This window comes from Numida meleagris, chromosome 1, assembly GCF_002078875.1.
Source record: "Numida meleagris isolate 19003 breed g44 Domestic line chromosome 1, NumMel1.0, whole genome shotgun sequence".
Classification (NCBI taxonomy): domain Eukaryota; kingdom Metazoa; phylum Chordata; class Aves; order Galliformes; family Numididae; genus Numida; species Numida meleagris.
This window is the reverse complement of record NC_034409.1, coordinates 67,612,884-67,629,602: the sequence shown is the minus strand read 5'-3', so window position 1 is coordinate 67,629,602 and position 16,719 is coordinate 67,612,884. Positions and strand designations below refer to the sequence as shown.

General features: G+C 39.7%; 1 protein-coding gene across 2 annotated transcripts in view; it reads right to left on the bottom strand.

The window, feature by feature from the left end:
- The window catches only part of ST8SIA1 (ST8 alpha-N-acetyl-neuraminide alpha-2,8-sialyltransferase 1), a 132,803-nt gene continuing 116,363 nt past the window's right edge, over nucleotides 280–16,719 (bottom strand). For both annotated transcript variants that reach the window (XM_021391690.1, XM_021391700.1), the window contains exon 5: nucleotides 280–12,895. In XM_021391690.1, coding sequence (XP_021247365.1) covers nucleotides 12,409–12,895 — 487 coding nt within the window. In that variant the 3' untranslated portion in view covers nucleotides 280–12,408. The remainder of the gene's footprint in view (nucleotides 12,896–16,719) is intronic.

The window sequence follows — 16,719 nt, the reverse complement described above, 5'->3', positions numbered from 1 at the left end:
ATTTTTGTCAGTGTTCTGGGAAGGTAAAAACATCCAAGTGTAACCCCCAGTTAATTCTCAGACACACTACAAATAAAGTTGTCTCATAGACTAAGCTACAAAGAGAAGGATCTGAGTAAACAGAACGACAAACATAGTAATATCAGATGAGGACAATGGATGTAAATCTTGATATGATAATAGACTATGCAGGACAAAATAAATTGGAAGAGGGCTTTCCTTTTTGGACATACCGAGTTACATAATGGGGAAAAGATGAAGAAAAACAAGGCCCATGAGTAACATTTTCATTTCTTAAAATGGAGATATTTATTTGTTAAGATAAGTAAAATCAAATTATAAATAATATAACAGTTACCTTTGAAAAGTTCCATCAAAATTAAAACAGTGAGCCTGTCTCTTCCACTCATGATCATTAAGATGCTTCAGCTATGAAAAATGGCATGGACTACTATAAAATTGAGATTTGTTTCCGTCCACTTGCATGAATATTATAAATAAGACTTTCCTTATAAAAGATCATATGAGATGCTAATGGTATTTTCTGTAAAATGTGACTAGAAAATGACAACAATGTACTATTAATAAATAATACACTCAATAACAAAGTAATCTTTGCTATTGAAAGAAATCTAGACATTTTGGGGTACATTCACGATGAAACCACTTGAAAAAAAGACATTCTTCAAAGGATTACAGCACGCTACTTGAAAATGAACAGACTCTTGACATAATAACATAATAGAAAATACATTATTGCCAGGCAAAGAAAGTCAATCCTTTGTAACAGTGTTAGCCATCAGCAAACATTTGCTACACTGGAGACAGTTAGACTGAAGCCCTAATCACAATACTCTAAACAGCAACACACTTTGCCATGTTTAAAACACTTTACACAAGTACCTTTGCCCCTGAGCATGCCAGAATGATGGTGATTCAGGATGTTTACCCAAGTGCTCGTATCATTTTGACACAACTTCCAGCCTGTAAAGCTTACACAGATCTCAAACAATACAATTAATATTACATTGGAGGTAAGACAAATCCACAGAATTACACAACCTCAGAGGCATAACAATTTGCTTATCCACTTTAAAACCATCTCAAGACACTGAACTACCACATTATCATCACTTTTTTTCAATAAACTTGTCAAGATAGGAAAGATGCAAATCAAATTACTAGCATAACACAAGGGCAAAATTCACCAGCTAACACTAAAGTCCCACATCCCATTGCTCTTTGATAAATGATGCCATCACCAGCTGACATCAGTCTTGTGTGAGAGAGCAAAATCTGCCTAGTCCCTAAAAGCCAGGAGACACCGTGGGTCTGTCCTGCCAGTGCTCCTGTACACCAACATTACTACAAACCACAGACTGATCCCAGCTCAGCTTGTTTCAACCACTGAGCTCCTACCAAAAACACATGCGTGGTATTTCAAATTCAGCTCTATTTCTCCATTGATGCAAACCTTACTTTGCCTGAGCACTCCACCCAGAGGAGGGCTTGCCCTGGCAAGCAGGCCGCCCTCAGAGCCAGACCCGCAAGTGGGGTCAGATACAAAGCAGAAGGTCTGAGATGCACAGGTGGTGTGACAGAAGGGTGAAGGCAGGAGCCTTGAACCTACACACCAAACCAGTCACTTATTATCAGAGTGGCAACCACCAGATAACTGAACTCAGTGGGCAGGAAACACACACTAAGTGTGAGTCGCACTGATCGCCCCGCCAACACAGCCCTGCCAACCCAAGCCTGGGAAGGGGTCTCATCTGATGGAAATGCAGACAGGTACTCCCTTACAGTGCTGGAAGGAAGCATACTGGACTGGAAGAGAGCTACTCCTCTTGTAAGTTTGCTTATTACCATTAAAACTGTAAAGCTTACATTACCAGAATCAGAGGCTGGTCATGAAAAGACAGGTAGTAGATGTGGTTCACTACAAATAGTTAGAAGTGTCTTCTTTCCACTTCTCTTCAGTGTTTTTACAATACAGAGCTTATACTAATAATCCACCTCATGGACTCAACGTTAAAAGAAGAACACATGCAGTCGTTTACATTCATCAGCATCTGCATGCTATGTTTCACAGTTCATTATCAAAGCAACATACCACTCTATAAAAAGATCACAGTGAGGCACCTTTAATTTCCTTCATATCTGTGTTTGCTTTTCTCTTGAGCTTTCAGAGACAGCCAGATGGAACCAGCAGTAGCACATGTTAAAGCAGGGTGAGTTGTGTGCATAGGAAATACAGCGGCTTAGAAGTCTTGAAATTTACATGTGAAGACAGAATTTCTGCATCATCTCTCTAAGATTTCATCTGTTAACTTAGATAACTATTTTTGTCCTTGATTACATTAATAATAATAATAATTTTAAAAGTAGGTAACCTGTAAAGGGCTAAAACATGGCATGAGAGTGCTTTGCACCACTTTCCCTTCTACAACATAGGAAGAAGGGCAGCGCTGCTATTCACTTAATACAGCAGTTGAAATTGCTTCTGCTTCTAAGAGAGCCCAAACACTAGCACCAGGATTAGTGCTTTGCCTTCTGACCTGAGCACTCCAGAAGAGTGCAAAATCCCCTTCATTTAAAATGCAGACTGCTAGTAAGCCTCCAGAGGAGCAGAAACATTACAAAGTGCAATTGCTGTACATTACACTCAGCACTAATTTTGATATTAGATGCACAGAAGGCATATGCTAATTCCCAGGTGAAAAAATACCAAAGTTCTATCTGAAAGGATTTGCTTTAGGTGGATGTTCTACTTGTTTAGAGATAGGATGCATTATATTGTGTACATGACATACACAGGTTGCCCAGAGAGGTTGTGGATGCCTCGTCCCTGGAGGTGTTCAAAGCCAGATTGGATGGGGCCCTGGGTGACCTGATCTAGTACTAGATCTAGTGCCTTGCAGCCGTGCCTGTGGCAAGTGGGTTGGAACGTGATGATCCTTGAGGTCCCTTCCAACCCAAGACATTCTATGATTCTGTGATTCCCATGAGAATCTGCAAAATAGTCTCAGAGATGCAAACAAACAAAAAATAATGAAGGCCAATGGAAAAGAGTAAATGCACAGAAACCATGAAGACAACCAGACATATTGACTTCAGCTGTTTATACCTCATCTGAGATTTAGTAACTTTTGTGACAATAAAAAATATTGAATGCAATGAAAATAAAAAATATTTTTTCACCTCAATAGTAGCAGGTCATTATTATGAGCATTTTTGAAAGAATCCTCATTTTACATCGAGGCTGAAAACAGTTTTGGAAATTAATTTGTATTTTACTGATGCCTGATTTGAGTGCACAGGGATGAAGGCAAAGATGCAAGATTTGGCTGCAGGTAATTTAGCCTAATACCTGGACACCTGCTGTCAGAATGTGTTCCATGAAAGCCAGAAGAATTTTCAGAGTTTTAATGTTTGAAAGGGAAAATAACTTGTCGAGACTTCATTGTCAGTCATCATATGCAGTATTATGAAAAGAAGCCATTGTGCACTACACAGGGAGAAAACAAAAGACCAACATTTCAACATCTTAAGACAACTGATATCTGAGACTAGAGCTGAGCCTTTAATATAAATTGTCAGTAGAAAAATTTCTTTCCCTACAAGAATTATCAGAAAAGAAAAATTGCATTTGAATAGCAGGGGGAAAAGGACCATCTCATTGAATTATTAAAGTCTAAAAAAATTATTTGACAATGAGTGGAAGCATTAGCAGTCTTCAGATCCATCATGAAGCATAAATCACTTGAGAATATCCAATTCTCAGATACAGGCGGTCAATGGGGAGGCTTCACACGCAGCAAAATCCTTTTTTCATTTTCATCTGCCTTGCACAATATACTTGGCAGATAGTGCAGTACATGAACCACTTCTCTGCAACTTGCTGCAACAATTCCTCATATAGGACATGACTTAAATCATGATTTGATTTCAGATCATAATACCTCAGTGCAACAGATGTTTGAAATGCAGAAAGATATTGGCCTCACAACAGCAACCAAGGAACAGCAGAAAACATCCACGATCTTCACTTGTGGGAAAAAATCCCGTAGCTTACAGAATAGGCCCCTGTAAGTAGGCAGCATAGCCTGGCTTCACTTTGAAACAACTCAATTTAAAATTTTCATATAATGAATTCCCTCAGGTTTGAGAACACGGCAGCTGATTAAAATCTGTGCAATTCTATTGATCGGTCCAGAGTCAGAGTGGTGGAAGAGAGCAGAGAATTTGGCTTATAAATTGGAGATTTGGGCAGAGAGAGGAAAACCTGTTTTTCTCATTAAAATTTATGAGTTTTAACTTTTACAAGCTATGCATTATCTGAAGGTAATGTCCTTCATGTACTCGCTAACCATGAGGGTGGGTTTTAACCTGGAAGCATAAATTCCTTCAAATAAATATGTATGTTTACTTGCTTGCTTTTACTATTCAAAGGAGATAAAGCTTTGCAGTTTGTAAAATCTCTACCGTTACTTTCCAAACGTGAGGTAACCAAATCTCACAGCATCTCTTTCTCAGTGGGTGAGCTAAGTAAAATCTCCATTCACCCAAGAGAACAATCGCAGTAGGAAGAAAGATATCAAACACCCTATAAGTGGCATCAGAAATAAGAAAGTCTCTGCTGTACTTCAGAGTTAATGGAGTAATTAGTACAAGAAAGGTACGAAATACTGCATGCAAGCTTGGTCACATTCCATATTAATAAACCTGAAGTGCTCTGTGTTCCTGTGCTGTGTTTCTGTACTTCCAGACTGAGTGCCAAGAGGAAGGTTCACCGTATTCTCATGGTGGAGAGGAGGTTTGAAACAACTTGTGGACTTGGCAGGTTTCTCCCCAGTACCACAAGAACTGAGGAGCTGAGAAGTGAGAGAACAAAGAACTTACATCTCTTAATAACTTAAGTCCCAGTTCAGCAAAGCATTGAAATATAGGTTTGTATCTCCTTTCTCTATTAAAAATTGCATTACTTTGCTTATCTCCTTTCTGATCTTCATCTAGTTCTTTAGATGCCACCAAAAAATGCCCATACACAAATAGTAACAGACCCCAGAAGATCTAAACCACTGTTCTCAGTTTGGTGAGGTTTTTAATATATTTCATTTTGAAAAAAATGAAAGTAGCCTAAAACTGGAAGCTTTGCAGAAGCACGGACTTGAGTAACAAAGCTAGAAGTGCTGAATAACTTGAAAACTGCTTCTTCAGTTACTGGCATATTTTAGCAAAAAATTGGACCCTTTTTTCACAAAATGTGTGATTTTTTTTCACTAAGTTATTTTAAAGTAATTCTTAAGATATCAGTGTTTGAGTTATAAAGTACAGCCTATAATCTGCTTCATTTTATATCTATTTAATTGTGTACTTATATGTTATCTAGGCAGTTTACAGTGACCTCTAAAAAGGGTAAATAAGAGCTCTGATTGAGGTTTCATTCCATTTTCAATGCAAGGTGAAGAGCACAAACAAAGCAAAAAACCACAATTTCTGCCGGTGCATGGAAGTTTTTCTGGAAATGCTCACAGGGTCGGAATTTCAAGAGCACTGAATGCTGATCTAATTCAATATTGGCTCAGTGAGCATTTCATTTACAATATAAATTTAAAAAACAGGTTTTTTGGAAGTCCTTGCCTTACACATCATCAGATGTTTGCCTTTCAGTGTGCTCCCCACACATAAAAGTGTCACTCTCAAATAAGATGTCTTCAGCATACCGTCAAGCTTGTTTTGCAACAGTGTGACCGTGTAAGGCCTTGTCTCACCTCAGCTCAATGTTCATTTCAGCCCTCTGGCAGCACGGTGAGATCCTGGTCTTGAGACCCCGGAGAGGGACTTAAATCTGAGCCTCAGTCCTCCAGAGGATGTTTTTCCAGTCAAAATCTTTGTTCCTCTTTGCACCTCTTTTCAGTGTATATGTTTCCTTAACTACCAAGGTAATCAAACAAAAACTAAGCTTCTCATGGAATATGCAGATTTCCTAGCTTCCTGTTAAGAATGTAGTTTAATATATATTATGCCTCTGTAACTGTTCATTTCCAATAAGCAGAAAATGATGCAACACACCTTTGCTATGGGCCCCAGCTGAGCAAAACAATTCATTGAATGTACAATCAGAAATCACCAGGAATTATTCAAAGGGTACTTTCATGTTTTATTGAGCAGTGGCTTTAACCTAAACCCAGAGAACAATTATTTGTGGTGACGTTTTCTTACGCTGCCTTTGTGTTCACTCACAATAGTAATGTCTAGGCTAAAAGAAAAAAAAGGGTTTAACTTGAAAGGTGAAAACACTAAATAACACAGTAAATTCAAGGTGATTTGAGTGCTGACTGCCTTAGAGGGACCAAGATGGGATAAATATTCGTCTCAACAGAAAGCTGACCAACATAACCACAGCAGAGAGTAGATGGGGATCATTTTAAGATGCAGTTTTAATAGGAGCTTCTGAGACTTGCCAGCAGTCAAAAGTGTTTTGGGGCGAGAAGCAGGCTGATCTCCAAAGGGATAGACAGCATGCCACTGTTTCCAGCAAGCCCAGCATTCTGGCTGTGAAGGACAAGAGTGATAATCTTGCCGTTATCTCCAGCCTTCTCTGCAGTGTCACTTGCTTGATCGTACCCTGGGCGGTGCTATATGGAGCCACACTGTGGCTGCTCAGTCCCAGAGGTGGGCGATGGTCAGTTCTGTCCTGCCCATCCCTGCTGACTTTTCACAGGTGAGGACTACTTGCTGGATGTCAGGGTTTGCTGAGCTTGGCACAGCTGACCTGCTCAAGCAAGTGTTGTCCATGTGAACTATGGGGAGTGGGTCACTGTGCCATGTCAGTGGCAATGAAGCCATGGTATTGTGCTCAAAAGCAAACTGTGCAAACTTCTCACTGCCTTACAAACACAGCTGGGGTGATTTCAGTCCTGCAGAGACCTCAGAGAATGCAGTTCCGACTCAGAAAATGCAAGAACTGCCATCAGGAGGTGCCCATCTCTGTCCTGATTGCGAAGAGAACCTACACAATCATTTTCAAATAAGAGCACTTTTTTTTTTTTTTGCTTTTTTTTTTTTTTAACAGATGAAAAGATGGTGAGATTCACTTTAAGTACATGCACTAAGCTAAAGAGGCTGAATACAATAGGGCTCATCCTGCTGTAATAAAAAATGAAGAAAATGAATAATCAGAGAGGAATAACTTTAACTTCTCGTTGCTGCAAAAAAAAATATCAGGTAGGGAGAATAGGTTAAACCTCCTGTTGGTTATTTGTATTTCCTTCAGGAAAATGAGTTTCCTAATATTTAACTAGGAGGCCACTAGGTCATGTAGTAACTGTTTCATTCAAAAACTACCAAAAAGTCAAACGTCTAACAGATTCCAAGTAATAAAATCTGGGAATGTGAGGAAGTACAAGTCATTCTACAACAATCATTATGAAATACACTTCTTTCTTCCATCCTCCTTTTGTTCTCCAGTGATGGAATTATCAGTTCCCAAATGAAGTCATATTTTCAATTCTTCTTGGATTTATCAGTCATTTTCAAAGAAAAGATGGTTGAAAATGACAAAGTATATTATCTACTTCATGGCTGATTTTTTAAATCACCCTTCTAAACCCAAGGAGGATACTCATCAGGAAGATGGCAAAGATGCTTTTGGATGACTTCTTAGGGCCTAAAAAAAAGCTCAGATAATCCCAAGTGGAGGGACTATGTGATATTAGGAATAGATCTCATTAGGGTGGTCACAGTGTACCAAGAGTCCCAAGAGCACCCCCCAGACAGCCAGGAAGGAGGGGACCAGGCACTTCTGGACAAGGCCTGCTGTTTTTTTTTAGTAAGAAACATCAGCTAACAGATATCCCACAATATCCTTTCAAGAAGGAGGTGCTGACTTAGGACAATAGCTGGTAAGTCTGTTACACTTCTGTTTCTGAGGGAATGGAAGTAGAGAAGGGAAAGATGGATTTTTCACCATCACTCTTAGTTCTGCTGTACTTCTGTTTAATCAGTTTCACTGCCTCGTGGCAATAGCTCCCATCACATTTTGCTTTGCTGCCATCCTGCAGAAAGCCTTATGTCACAGGCAGTCCATTTTTCAGTCATTGTCAGAAGAAAATGTCCTACAGTTACTTAGAATGGGCCATCTTTATCCAGAATTCCTCCAGTCCAATTTATTACACCACTGATTTGATCTTCATTTTTTCCATCATTATACAGCTCCCTGGGAACTGCCTGTCCTCTGTATAACCTAGACTTGTTCCAATGCTTATCGATCTATCAAGATGAAGAAGAGAACCAAAGCAGGCAGCAAATGGTGAGTTAGCATTCTCCTCCCTCGTCATCCCCACTTCTAGATTACACATTTCCTCACTCCTGTTCTCATTGTCAATTTCAGAAGAGGGTGAGCCAGATATTAAACCAGTTTTCATAAATATTCATGAAGAAAGTGTTTTGCACAACTATCACAGTTCAGAGATTCAGTTTAAAACAGCAGATGCCTTGCTTCAGCTTCAGCTTCCAAAGAGATGAAAAATCAGCAACTTATGCTATGACACCATTCTGATGAAGCTAACAAAAAGGTGAGAGTAGTGAAGCTGACAAAAAAGCCAATATTTCTACATTCTAGGAAAGTTACGCTGTAACAGAGGCATGGATCTTTGACTTCTGTGGCTAGTTCATTCCAAATTTGATAATCTTCATATCAGCAAAAACATAAAAATACAGCATTCAAGAAGAAGAGTCCTTAAAACTATGGCAAGGTCTGTGTCAAATCTAAAAATGTTTTATTCTCATGAGCACCTACACTCCTATTATTTTAATCTGCTGGCTTTTCTTTCAATTGTCTGCTTTAGAACGAGCTTCAAAAATTCATAACCGATGGAAAGGAGGAATTTCACCGTTTTGGCACATGCTCATACATTGGCCTCAGTTTACCCAAAAACATTTAAGCACCCAAAAAGATTATACCTAGACTGATTTCAGTGCCAAATATCTTCCATGCACAGCTCCCGTAAAGGGATTTGATTCATTCTATTTATAATCAGGTGGCATTCTCTACAGAGCAATGATTCCAGCATTTTTGTATCTTGGCAGCACTATGATAAAATTAATAACTAAGAACATTAACAAATCATTTGGCAAGCCTGAACTAGTTTTTAGTGAAGATGAATTGCAGTAGCTTTCAACCTGGCGCAGGCTTGTGTAGCTTTAACCTCACCACCAGAGAAACTAAGGGGCTGGCAGTGGAAATAGAAAAGCTAGAGTAAGAAATTTCACTAACAACAAGATTTCTATTCACTTCAAGGAAAATACAGCAACACAAGCAATGAAATGTAAGGACACTACTATCAATGGACAGAAATTAACCATCCAGGTAAGTGCTTGGATGGATATAACAATTCAGCCCAAAGTTTGCTAACTCTGAGATGCTGATTTCTCTGTTAATGCTTAAGTTATCTTCCTGGATCTGACTGCACTTACTGCACAACTTCAAATCCTTACATGTAACTCCACATTTCATATCAAGAATCCTATACATGGTTCTCACCTCCCCTAGATTTGTACCAGGTATGTCTCACACTAAGTAGCAGAAAGAATGGAGTGTATTAACTCCAAGATTTTTGTCAGGCAGTTGCCACTCTCAGATTCCCAACTGATTTTCATTTTCTCTGTGACTACTCTTGCTGTAAAACACTTACAGAACCCACCTGCATCCTTTTTCAATTGTAGGGCAAAAAGCTGCTTCTTGGCCAGTGTGCCTGCGTGGAGTGCCAAGTCAGCCAACCAGAACAGGTTTCTGTTGAGCTCCCATGGTAGACTTGCTCTCTCAAAAGGGGAATTTATTTTTGTTTCTCTTCTTTCCTAAGCTACTAGTTTTCTGGAAGTTATAGAAAATTAATTATCTCCAAAGTCTCTACTTCCCTATCAAATGCATTGAGGTTTTCCACAAAAATACTCATTTTTCTCTTCTTCATCTACTCATATTATTTTCCCAGAACATGGGAGAAGGGATTTCCAGAGAGAGTAATCAGAGAAGTTCAGAACTGAATTCCCAAGTGCTGGTAGAAATGCCAAAAATGGCCAGCAGAGAGGCAGTTCTCCCCTACTCTCCTAATTCCTCCATGCCCCAGGGAAATGCTGGCATCCTTCTGAAGTGTCATCTTAACACACAATATTTTGACTGCTGTTCTCACAGATAGCATCTTCTTTAAAGCACTAAAAAGTGTAAAACTTCATACATCTCAAAAAACCCACACAGGCACCTGTTTTCTACAAAAGGCAGCTCAGTAAAAATTTGTCCTAATGAGCAGTAAAGAAAATCCTTCCTTACTGAGTACCCACAACATAGATAAAATATAATCCAAGTGAACGAATTATCAGTGATGTTCCATCAGTGTGTTGATTGTTCTTAAAAAAAAAACATACTGACAGAGATAAAATGGGTTAAAATAGCACATTCAGATTTTATCAGAACAATCTCTAAAACAGTATTTAATCCAAGTCTCCCCTTTGCAATTTAGAGCTACACTGTAATCCTAAGAACAATGCGCACTGTATGCTTGGAATATACATATTTAGGAAGAAGATTTTATTCCAAAACACATGTTTAAAAAGCAAAATAAGATCTTTTATCAATGTCCCACATAGATAGTCAAATTATTCATATTTAAGGAAGAGCCAGGGGTGTTGCTTTTTTTTTTTAATTATATAACTTGCAGCTTGTAGTCTACAAAGAGAGAGGCTGTCAACATACGATAGGACACATCCCCCAAAACACTAGCACTCTGGAGCTAAAACAGGTAGCACAGGAAATTGTTGTGGAAACCTGATGACAGTTTTGTTGTTTTGACATTTTGACTAGAATTTCAGCTACTAACGATAGAAGTAGAAGCAAGAGAACATTATTTTGGATTATAAAGTTAATGGTGATAACATCTTGCAGCTGAAATTGCACTGTGGACCAAGCAGGTATTCTCCTCCTGTCCTACAGTGTTAAAACAAAGCAAACAAAAAGATTTTTCATTTACATGGCAATAGGATCATCCGCTGTCCAAGTAATACCCAAAAATAAAACAGTCCTTTAGGCACTGCACTGACCGAAGCAGCCAGAGTGCAATATGCACGCTTACATAATTCTCTGATTGCAAGGAGAAAGGCTGCATTACGTAATTGCCTGTCTTTTCTGTTTTGTTTTGTTTTTGTTTTTTTTCTTGCTAGCTATGTAGTTTTTCAGTGCTCCCAAAGGCTGTTTTACTTTTCAGACTCTCTTTAACCAGAGACAATCTTGCAAGAGACGTACAAGTCTTTAAGGCTAATGTTACAATCCAAAAAGAAGAGCTAGTCACACAAAGAGATAGGATCTGCAAAGTTTCAACTCATTTTAAATGATGCTTACATTCATTTCTGCAATTTTTCTGTTATAAGCACATGAAGAATCTCATTCTGCATTTCACCAAACACCTCAAATCCCCTTGATAGTCTCTGAACATCTAGAGTCCAAATGAATACAGAACTAATCCCAAAGGCGAAACAGCACAACAGGTCAGGAACAATCCATGCTACCAAAGTCACCGTGGAAATCTTGCAGCAGGTCAGCTGAAACCTGGTTGCATTTCACTTTTGGTTTTGTAACACAACTTTTATCTTCAAGCCAATTTACCTTAGTGAGCTCTTGCCCATAAGGTAGCATTAGCATAGATATAAGAGCAACGACCTAAACTATCCTGATAAAACCTACAACAGGTAGGTCCATCCATACTCAGTAGCAGGACATTCCCAAGACATTCTTCTACCAGATTCTTAGCACCCTTCACATTCCCAAGTCTTAAGAGTTGACAGTACTCAGCTCCTCAGGCTTTCACACCTTCCCCTTTTCTTCCATTGGAAAAAAAAAAAAAAAATGAAACAAAGTCAACAACACACACACTCTCCTCTATACCCCTTGCCACCACACACAAACATACACACACGGGAAGGAAAAAAAAAAAAAAAAAAAAAGGAAGTTGTATGAGGTGCCAGTCTGGAATGAAATGGAGTTTTGAACAGACAGTCATATTTGGCACTGTCAGCAAAAGCTTGTGGGTGGCCCTGTTTCTCTCCGAGCCTTAATGCCCTTTTTACATCGGTCATTTAAAAACGTCACCCAGAAAGTTCATTTGAGTTGCTTCTGACATTATTTTCACGACACTGCTGAATGGACTTGATGGAGAGGTTCATTTCCCCCCCACCCAAGTTCCATAAAACATACATTAAGGACATACTCTATTTGGCTTTCAAGTAGCATTTTTACGGTCCATGCAGATCCATGATTATTTCCCTTTAAAAAGAATCAACAGAAAATCAGAACTCTCTGTTGGAGAGCATGGAAATTAAAAACTAGTGGATCTCCCAAACCAACTGCTACAATCCTTAGGCAGAAGACTGGGTTAAAGGGTCCTCACATTGTTCTAGCTGCATTCTCAGTACGCCACTTTTATGAAGGAACCAGAGCTGTAGGAATTCCTCCGGCATGGCATGGAATCCAGAATCGGGCAAGACATTGTCATAGTAATGATGGCTAATAAACTTCCCGTGCAGGTCCACTGAGAATGGCCAGAAGCCATAAATTGTTACTTCTTCACACAGACCAAGGGCGGCACTGACTAGGAAAAGTCCTGTGGATAGTCGTTTGGCATGAATACCTTTGCTCTTCCAGAACTTGCCAATGTCACGCAGAAAATTGGGGTTGGCGAAAAGCACCGCCTGCTTGGCACCGAAGTCCTTCAGGGTGTAATAGACACGTAGGGAGGGGTCCGTCCCCGTCTTCATCGAGAAGGCCGGCATATAGATGTAGCTGTGATTATACACCTTCACGCTGTCCACGAATGCTTTTCGAGACCAAAGCAGGTTCTGGAATCTGTAAAATGAGAGAGAAAAGACTGCTGGTCATACAAATGTTTTTCTACTCATTTCAAAATCCACCTACAAGCTGTTCTTCACACATAGATTTGCAATTGATTTGCACACCTTTCCAGAGCCTAGAGAAACTCCTGACAAACTTCTGAGCACCTTTTCTAAAATGATGAACCTGAACAGACAGTTAAAAACCAGCTGGTATCCTGCTAGCTCCAAAGCACAAAACATTTCTGATTTCATCTCCTCAGAAACCCTGAATAAACACTGATAATCTTCCTGAAAATTGATCATTTTTAGTGTCATTTTTCTTTCTGTCCAAAACCCAACTTATATTATCAGGCACAGAAATCTTTAAATGAAATTTTGAAGTCCGTGTTGTTGTTCTTATTTCCTAAAGGTATACTAAAAAAGAATCCAAGTTACATGTTGAACAAGCAATACTAAGCAATAATCAAATAGAAATTCTGGCCTTATAAAAATTTTAAGACTTGTAAGACTTGCTTTTATTATGCTTGCATAGTGATTTATATTTCCATTAGATTATGATACCATAGCCATTTATTCTCTACCTGAAACTGAGAGAAATCTCAAAGACTATACTCTGTTACCAACATGTTAAACAGGAAGTCAATGAATTCTTCAGGATAAGTGGCACCACAAAGATATAGCAGTAGGCCCCAAACAATATTCAGAGCTGATGTTTAAGAAGGTATGAGTTACACAATGAGTAGGTTTAAAAGCAGTTATTTGTAACATGCAAGTTAGAAGAGATACTAGCTGAGGAAGGCAATGTATAGATACAGATTATTTCTCCGCTTTTACAGTTTTTTTTAACTCTTGCTGCAAAATCTACATCAGGTTACAACTTCTTTAAGTAGCCACCAGCTGTTTACTGATATCTACTTTATTACTGATTTTAGACTTAAATACTACTCCCAAAACAGTACTTTATCAAGAATATAACCTTTCCTTCCCGTATACTTTCGGCATGCCAAGATCAGTGAGACATCTGGCAGGAAGCTGTAGGCTGTTCACGCACACCAGCACCCTCAGTGATGTTTAGCACTACGCAAAGCACATTTCAGTAAAATAACAAAGTTTCCTGAATATGCTGCATTGGGTGTAACTGATAGAGGTGTCAGCCAGACTCACTGGTAAAACCCAATACACAAACTTGTTAAGAAGTACCAGGCAATACTTCCGCATGAGAAAATCACTGTGATTCACCCTTGATTACCTGCTCCCTTTCCAGAGTCACTGCAGCCTTCAGAGCACCAGTAGGTCCTCCCTGCCTTTTCAACACGCCAGTGTCTATGAACTTCAGCAAGTAGGCAAGGAAAATCCACAGTACTTCTACACAAGCCTCACAGGTGCTTCTTGCTTAGCAGCTGGGCTGCTCTCCCATACACAATCCCTAATTTTTTTTCTCAGCTTTTGAACGGCAGTCTCATCTTTGTTGCTGACTCCTCTTTCTCAGTTTCTTGTGGCTAAGACACATGTATGTGTCACAATTGATTTCATAATCACACAGCAGAGGAGTCAGAACAAGAAAACTGAGACACTGGCACTGGATATTTTCCTTCCTCTGGCACAGGTAGAGAGATAGGTGTAAGAATACCTTTTACATGTGGTCTGAGTTCATTTTATATAAAAACCTCTTTGGTAAAAATCACATACACAGCAAGATACATGGGTATGAACAGGATGTCAGAAGACCTTGAGAAGCATCAGTTAAAATTCCAGCTGATACAACTGCCAACAAAAAATAATTTCAGCAACATAGAAGTATCTCATGAACACGTGTCAGGTTCTTAGGAGTCTTTCTTCTGGTAGAAGAAAATATTAGTAATAACTTAAAAGGTTTTATTGACATTTTCAAAATGCAGTATTTGGTCTCCTGATTTGCCACAAGTTTCTTTCAGCATTTCCTGGTGGGATTAGAGTAAAACTTTTCCAAAGCAAAACTCCTAAGATCTGCATGGTTCTTCATTACTGTTTGACACTGCTGATCTGGTCTTTCTGTGTGGAGTAGCTAATGGAGACAAAGCCCCTGTCATCCAAGCAAGAAATTTATTCAACTTGAACATACGAAGCAAAACAATAATTTCATAACATTGCATTTGGCATTCTTTTCTGTAGAAAAATCGAAGACACAGTTGTAAGTGGAGGGCCAGCAAAGAACGATGTATCCCAGCAGAAATTCATTGTATGGAATACCTTGTATGGGCCTTCTCAGACCTGTAAGAAAGTGTTACCCCTAACAGCTTTACCATGTTCTCTCCCTAAAGAGCAGCAGGACAACCTGCTAGGTACAGAAGTTGGGTCCATCCTAGCAAATCTCTTCCATTTTCATCAGGAAACCCAGTCACTGAGGGGGAAAATAATCTCAAGCTCAATACTTCCAATATTCACCTATGTTTTGAAGCCTTCAGACCCTATCTAAAAACTCTCTAATTGTTTATGAAAGGTAGAACAGAATCTGCAGCAGGCTTTGAGTGTATTGCCCTCTTGGTGATGTGGGGCATCCTCTGTGAGGGGCTCAAGCTTCCTTTCACAGCACAAGGAACTTGAGCACACAGCTTCTGCTGCCTTTGCAATGGGCCCTTGCACCTTGGTGCAGAGGAATACACAGACAGCCCTGTCAGTATTGGAAGCCAGTTTCACTACATCCTTCCCCACTTACAGCTGTCTAGCAACTATCACTTCATGTGGCAAATAGATGTGGTTATTCTAAAGCTTCATTTTTCAGCAAATTTACTATTCACAGAAAAGCACTGTGCAGCTTTAAGCTGAAGGCACTTAAAATGCTCAGATATAATCATAGAGGGACGAGGACTGACTCTGAATATTCATATACCATCATTGCCACGACATATTTACATTTATTCTACATGAATTTCCCAAAATGCCTTAGAAGTAATAAGAAGTAAATGACACTGCTATGATAATGGTCAACAGAGAGACTTCATATAGAAGGGATAGCATTTGCCATGTAACTGCAAACCGCAATGATTTGATTATTAACATCATTTCCTGAAAAAAAGTTATCTGGATAGCCGTGTTGGCAGACTTCATGCCTGGGTCAACAGATGGACATGACACAGGTGGCCAGGAGCTCATGCAGCAGCATAAAAGATGCTGATTATGGCTCGTCTGATGACATGAAACAGCCAAAAAGCTGCTGCCCTTCTTGCGCTCCTCACGAAGGGAATTATTAGAAGCAAATGGCATTTTTTGCTCCCCATTGGTACAACTAGGTGCCCTGTCCATCTTTCTGACTTTTCACAGGCTGGTTAGAGATTGAAAAATCTGGGGACAAATTGTACACATCAACAAGTATCAACGTGTTGTACTTGAAGCTCAAGTGTACTTTCTTTTAACAACCAATGCAGACAGGGAGCCCTGCAGGCAATCCCACCCCAGCAGTGGCTTTTGGAGTACAATGCCATATCCTTCTCATCAGACAAAGAGAACAGGGAGATCAGAAAAGCATTTCCTCTGCAGATGACTAGCTCAGCAGTGCACGCATGAGTGCGCTGATATGGCTTCTTCCTGCTTGTACTGGCAAGAATGCTGCCATCCTGGTACAGTCCTCACATCCAGATGGGCACACAAATATCTCCCTTTGTGCTAGTCCTTGCCTGGATTGGGAGCAAGGTGCGACTGATTCCTAATTAGTGCTTTACAGACTTCCAGAAGGACTGTGGTTGCCAGAGATCTCTGTGTCCATCTGCTCCAAACCCTGCTCAAGCTGGGACTCCCAGAGCAGGGTGCCCAGGCCCATGTCCAAACAGCTATTGAAGACCCCCAGGGAGGAGACTCCAC